Source organism: Salvia miltiorrhiza, chromosome 4, assembly GCF_028751815.1.
Source record: "Salvia miltiorrhiza cultivar Shanhuang (shh) chromosome 4, IMPLAD_Smil_shh, whole genome shotgun sequence".
Classification (NCBI taxonomy): Eukaryota; Viridiplantae; Streptophyta; class Magnoliopsida; order Lamiales; family Lamiaceae; genus Salvia; species Salvia miltiorrhiza.
This window is the reverse complement of record NC_080390.1, coordinates 29,826,134-29,832,461: the sequence shown is the minus strand read 5'-3', so window position 1 is coordinate 29,832,461 and position 6,328 is coordinate 29,826,134. Positions and strand designations below refer to the sequence as shown.

At 39.0% G+C, this 6,328-nt stretch overlaps 1 protein-coding gene across 3 annotated transcripts; it reads left to right on the top strand.

Annotated features, from left to right (window-relative positions):
• Nucleotides 1–530: 530 nt before the first annotated feature.
• On the top strand, nt 531–6,087 carry LOC131019700 (C2 and GRAM domain-containing protein At5g50170). 3 transcript variants are annotated; one of them, XR_009100387.1, is made up of 9 exons: nt 531–1,229; nt 2,405–3,589; nt 3,669–3,851; nt 3,942–4,225; nt 4,310–4,426; nt 4,526–4,788; nt 4,887–5,073; nt 5,156–5,265; nt 5,373–5,511. XR_009100387.1 is itself a non-coding variant. In XM_057948290.1 (9 exons), exons 1-9 carry the CDS (start codon nt 872–874, stop codon nt 5,925–5,927), a joined length of 3,048 nt encoding a protein of 1,015 aa, XP_057804273.1. In that variant the 5' UTR covers nt 533–871; the 3' UTR covers nt 5,928–6,087. The 3 variants fall into 3 exon arrangements, 2 of the variants coding, with proteins under 2 accessions (XP_057804273.1, XP_057804274.1); XM_057948290.1 differs by lacking the exon at nt 5,156–5,265 and adding an exon at nt 5,730–6,087 and having other exon boundaries at nt 533–1,229; nt 5,373–5,645; XM_057948291.1 differs by lacking the exon at nt 5,156–5,265 and adding an exon at nt 5,730–6,087 and having other exon boundaries at nt 1,089–1,229; nt 2,439–3,589; nt 5,373–5,645.
• Nucleotides 6,088–6,328: the final 241 nt, after the last annotated feature.

Sequence of the window (6,328 nt, the reverse complement as noted above, 5' to 3'; positions counted from 1 at the left end):
AAGTAGGATATGGGAAAAATGGATGACTTTTTTGTTTTATGGTAAAAAATGGAATTTTGAGAAATTATGGGAAAAATGGAATTTTATTATAGTTGATGATATTACATGCAATTATCCCTTTTTTTTTAAATGTTGCTATAATTTTATTATATTACTCATTTTTTGCCATTTTCATCCATCCACAATAATTATCATCTTTTCATTTTAAAATATATATACCCTTATATTTTACCTCATTCACATATAATTTTTACAAAAAATTTATCTCACAAATCATTTATTAATTACCATGTCTTAAATTTTGATGAGTCCCGTTAATTTCTGCTGCACATCCATGAATAGTTTGTCAATCTCATTAAATGTTTTCGGCCAAATTCATCTTAATCCTTTCTTGTTATTTTGGTGTTGTAATCCTTTTTTAATGTGTTGTTATTGGGATTGAGTACCCTTATACTCTTTTTTTCAAATAAATTTCTTTTACCTTTCAAAAAACACCATTAAAAGGAAGCCAATCCAGTTTGAATGCTTTCTTAGAATTCAACAAAGCCGAACTTTCTCCCAAAACCAACAAAATTTATTGGCTAAAACTCCAGAAACGAAACCGCCTTTTCCAACAAAATCGAAATTCCAGAAATACAACTATTTCTCTCTCTTTCTTCATCGTGTCACTCTCTGCACACATCCACGTATTTTCATAGCTTCACCAACAATCTCACCTTCATACTTTTCTATAACACTGCCGCTTCGCCAACCTCTTCCAAAATTCAGTTTACGCCTTTTTCTTTTTTTTTCCTTTCATGAAAATAAATGCTGGAGCATTGAGCATTAATTCATAGCTATAGTCATTTTTATTGACAAGAAATTAAAGAAGATGAGGTTGTACGTGAACTTGCTGGAGGGCAGAGGTGGCGCGGTGAGGAACTCTTACGTGAAGCTGCAAGTCGGGAAACAGAAATCGAAGACGAGAATTTTGAAGAACACTGAAAACCCTGTTTGGAATGAGGAATTCGTTTTCAGAGTGCACGATTTGAACGATGAGCTGGTTGTTTCTGTGTACAAATGCGACGATCACGATCACGGGTTTTTTCATGTTTCCGCCGGAGATCTGGCGGGTCGGGTCAGGATTCCGGTTTGGAGGGTCGCGGAGGAGGAGGAGAATCTGAGCTTGCCGCCGACTTGGTTTGCGGTGGAGAAGGCTAAGAATGGGAAATCAGTTGAGAATGATTGTGGTAAGTGTTTTTTCTTGTTTTGTTGCTTGCTTGGATTATAGTAGTTATTATTGAGAGGAAGGTTTATTAAGTATTTGAATTAATTATAGTTTATGTTTTCAACTTTCAGCGTAATATCTTCAAATCACGTTTTCACTTTAAAAAATCTTGATTTGGAACAAGTTGGATTTATGTTCCGCCTTACAAAAATTTTATTATTCAATACAAAAAATAACTTTAATCTCTAATAGTTCACCTAAGAATCCGACGGCGAGTGACTCGTCATTCTATTGCTGAATTTTACAAAGCGGGACATAATAAAACTTTTCCCAAGTTGAATGTTTTTGAAGTGAAAATATAAGTTGATGGTATGTTTTGAAAAATGCTGAAAATTGGTGACACAAATTATGATTTAACCTAACTATTTTGAATAGTTGTGAAATATGGGATTTATTTGAGTAGTTCAATCACTTAGAATGTGTAGCTGTGGATTGATTTGATGTTGCTACCTTTGTTTATTTTTTTTATGGTTATTAAATGAAAGTGGCAAAAAAGGATTGATTTCAATGATGTTTGGTATTTTGGGATGTGAAGAGGGTATAATACATTTTGGAAATATTTACTTCTTTAGTGGAAGAAGAATGACCTTAGGATTTGCTTAATCTTAAATAGCTTGTAAATATTTTCACCCCTTGTTTCCTAATCATTATGATGTAGTGTGTAAACTAGTATATTAGACGGAATGCTTCACTTGATTGCAGGTGTGGATGCAAAAAAAAAATCTTTCATGGGGCTATGTTTTCTAAATTTTTCTTGAAAATGTATTTTTCAGGAGATTCAATTAATTCATGGGAGATTTTGCATAACAATTTCCATAAAATTGGGATAAATTTGAAAGATATTTTTTCTTAGAAAGATTGGTTTGGTGAGGGCTTAAGCCCCTCCTCACCCCATATGTGTCCGCCAATGCTTGATGATAGCTCAAGCTTTTTTGCTGCAATGGATGCAGATGCCTTAAAATATCAGCTAAATGTAAATAATGCTCTTTAACATGTTTGTAGGTAGAGTTATGCTAAAACACATTATTTATGAACAAGTTTTGCAAGTGATTGCAGCTTTGTCTATTTTGAGATGTGGTAATTGCATGAGTTTGAGAAGCTTTTTTGGTGGCTGCTGCCTATTATACTTCTATGTAGGTAAACTCCTTCTCGCTCTGTCCCTGCATGGCAGATATCAGGAGACCTTGACCGAGAGTAATAATCACTTACAATTGGACGATAGAATCATGTCTACTCATAACGGTCATGCATCTCCTCCTTCACACAGAAAGTCGAATGATGGGAAGCATTTGATGAAGGCACTTGCTGGTCGTTTGGAGAGACTCTTCCATAACAAGGATGAGGCACCACGAGACGAGACTTCCTCTGAACTGTCCACGCAGTCGGATAATGATCAAGACTGCGTGATGGAGACTTCTGATGACTCCAGCTTCGAAGAATCAATCGAACAGCTTCAGCATTCAAGGAATGAGAAGGGGGAAATGCCAGAAGATCTGCAGGGGGGCATCCTTCTCGATCAGACTTACAGAGTGTCCCCAAAGGATCTTAACTCGGTTCTCTTTGGTCCAAATTCTGAGTTCCTGAGGAATTTGGCAGAGATGCAGGGAACAACAGATGTGCAAGAGGAGCCTTGGAGGTGGAGATCGGAGGGAGAGAGATCGTGTTTGAGAAGAGTCGTCGTTTACACGAAAGCAGCAACTAAGCTAGTTAAGGCTGTTAAAGCCACCGAAGAGCAAACCTATGTCAAGGTCGACCGTAATGAATTCGCTGTTCGTGTTAGAGTGAGCACTCCAGATGTTCCATATGGGAACACTTTCAACGTTGAGCTACTGTATAAGATAATGCCTGGTGTCATGTCTTCTTCAGAAAGGGAATCTGCTCGTCTCGTTGTATCTTGGGCTGTGACTTTCAGTCAAACCACGATGATGAAGGGGATGATTGAGAGCGGAGCAAGACAAGGTTTGAAGGACAATTTCGAGCAGTTCTCAACTTTACTATCTCAGAAGTTCGAAGTAGTAAAAGCTGTAGATACTTTAGACAAAGATCTTGTTCTGGCAACTATGGAGACTGAGCACCAGGGGGATTTAGATTTGGGGATCCACTACTTTTGGAATTTCACGGTGGTGTCCATGATTTTCATGTTGTTACATGTCGTGGTTCACATTTTCCTCTGCAAACCAAGCATGCTGCAAGGGTTGGAGTTTGAAGGACTTGATTTACCTGATAGTTTCGGTGAACTTATTACCAGTGGCATATTGATCATTCAATTGGAGCGAGTTTATTACATGGTTTCGCATTTTGTGGAGGCTAGGCTACGGAGAGGTGGTGCTACTGAAATATTTAGTTCGACTATTTTATGTTATGTTTCTTACTCTCATTTAGATGCATTGAAATATTGCAGGAAGTGATCATGGAATCAAAGCACAAGGCGATGGATGGGTTCTTACAGTAGCATTAATCGAGGGGTCAAACTTAGCTTCGCCAAATCCAACCGAGGTTGCAGACCCTTATGTCGTGTTCACTTGTAACGGCAAAACAAGAACTAGCTCTGTGAAGCTTCAAACTCTTGATCCTCAATGGAATGGTATGTCAGTCTATCTGCTTCTTCTCGGTCTATTTTCATAATGCCGTTTTCTTATTTGGACTTCGATATCTTTGCAATTTATTTATACAGAGATGCTTGAGTTTGACGCCATAGAGGAACCCCCGTCTGTGCTAGATGTCGAAGTTTTCAACTTTGAAGGCCCGTTCGACCAATCTTACTCACTTGGGCATGCTGAGATCAATTTCTTGAAGCACACGGCTGCGGAGCTTGCTGATATTTGGGTGCCTCTGGACGGAAAACTCGCTCAGTCTTCTCAATCAAAGCTGCACTTGAGAATTTTCTTGGACAATAATAATGGAGTCGGAACACTTAGAGACTATCTAGCTACTTTGGAGAAGGAGATTGGGAAAAAGGTAAATAATCATGCTGTTCTGTGTTGAATTACACCAGTTAACTAACAGAGTTTTTACGAGTGCTTTACGCATATGTTGTTTCAGTTGAGCCTGCGTTCGCCTCACAGGAATTCGACTTTCCAAAAAATCTTTACATTGCCTCCAGATGAGTTTCTCATCAGCGATTTCTCTTGCTCCTTGAAGAGGAAGTTGCCATTACAGGTAAGAAACTTGGATGAATATTTGTTTTGTTTTGCTTTCTTGAATATGCATGGATAGAGTATTCTGCAATCGTAGTTTGAAAACGATCTAATCCTACAGGGACGACTGTTCCTTTCTGCCAGAATTGTCGGATTCTATGCAAACTTGTTTGGGCACAAGACAAGATTCTTCTTCCTCTGGGAGGACATTGAAGATATTCAGGTGCTGCCTCCGTCTCTTGCAACAGTTGGGAGCCCGACACTTGTAATAATTTTGCACAAGGGTCGAGGTCTCGACTCCAGACATGGAGCCAAGATTTTAGACGAGCAAGGGAGGCTGCATTTTTACTTCCATTCATTCGCTTCTTTTAATGTTGCGAGCAGGTATCCATCCGTACCTGTTTCGATCTTTTATTGCAGCAGTTTCTGTATCTGTAATTGATTATAACTGAAAAGAAATGTTTTGTGTGCTGCAAGAACAGGACCATTATGGCCTTGTGGAGAACAAGAACGCTCGATCCTGATCAGAAGGCAAGAATCGCGGAGGAGCAGCTGCACGACGTTGATGATGATGATGCGAAGCCTTTCCTGCTTGAAGACACGACATCCTATTTGGTAGTCGAAGATGTGAAGATGGCCAAAGTTTATACCGTAGAACTGCCTATGAACGTTAGTACATGACCCGTCACTCAATACTCGTTACCTGCAGTCTCACTTGCATATACCTTGCTCAAAACCAATACTACTACAGGATCTGTTGAGCAAAAGGAAACACAACTAGGAAAATTTCGAGTTTTAGCCTTCTTGAACTGCAATTCAAAGCATTAAAAGCAAAATGCAAAATAAGGATAGGGGAATTAGGTTAGTTCTCAACTATTAGGTACTAATATAAGTTGTGCTATTAATTATAGATAAGTTTCACAAAATTCTTGATTTTTTTTAATTTATTTTTTCCATTTCATTTGCAGCCCAAATCACTAATGGAGATGTTTGATGGAGGAGAGATAGAACACAAAGTGATGAGCAAGTCCGGATGCCTCAACTACGCCACGACAGCGTGGGATCAAGTGGCGGCCGATGTGCAAGAGAGACGCGTCAACTACAGGCTGAGCCGTCGCATCTCAAACTTTGGCGGGGAGGTCACTAGCACGCAGCAGAAGTCACCCTTGCCAGACGACAGCGGATGGGTGGTGAATGAGATCATGACCCTCCATAACGTCCCCCTCAGCGATCACTTCAGAGTAAGCAAAGCAGCGGTAAACTGAAATCTCTTGTAACTTGCACCTGTTTGTTCTACTAATGGCTAGTCTTCCTCGTTCATGCAGGTCCAGTTTCGATACCATATCGAGAGATCTTCGTTCACACATAACTCGTGCAGATGTGATGTTTACATTGGGATCATGTGGCTGAGAAACACCATGTTTGAGTCCAGAATTACTAGGAATATTATCGATAAGTTCACTCATCGTTCAGAGGAATTACTGCAGTTGGTAGAGAGAGAGGCTTTGCTGACTAGTAAGTAGTAATATTGTATATGAACTTCTTGTTTCACTCATATTTTGGCATATATTGTATCTATGTTTACAGCCAAAATCTTGGTTCAAGTTAGTGTACCCTTGTTTTTATTCGAAATAGTCATCTCAAATTCCCCTTCCTATTAAAATCGGTGATTTACGGATTTCATCCAAGGATGTGCGAGTCTTGTGCATATTCGGTGTAGAATTTTGTTTAATCCTTTATTAAGGCGTCCTAATTTAGTTCGTAGTTGACAGGGGCGGGATTCATAGGGTTGGATTTGGGTATCGGATCGCTATTTATTTGGCTACGTCGCAAGTGTATGGTGTAGTTACAATATGTGAAAGTAAGATCATATCTCACGAGAATTAGTGATTTAAACTCTTAACAATTATCCTAATTCATTGAA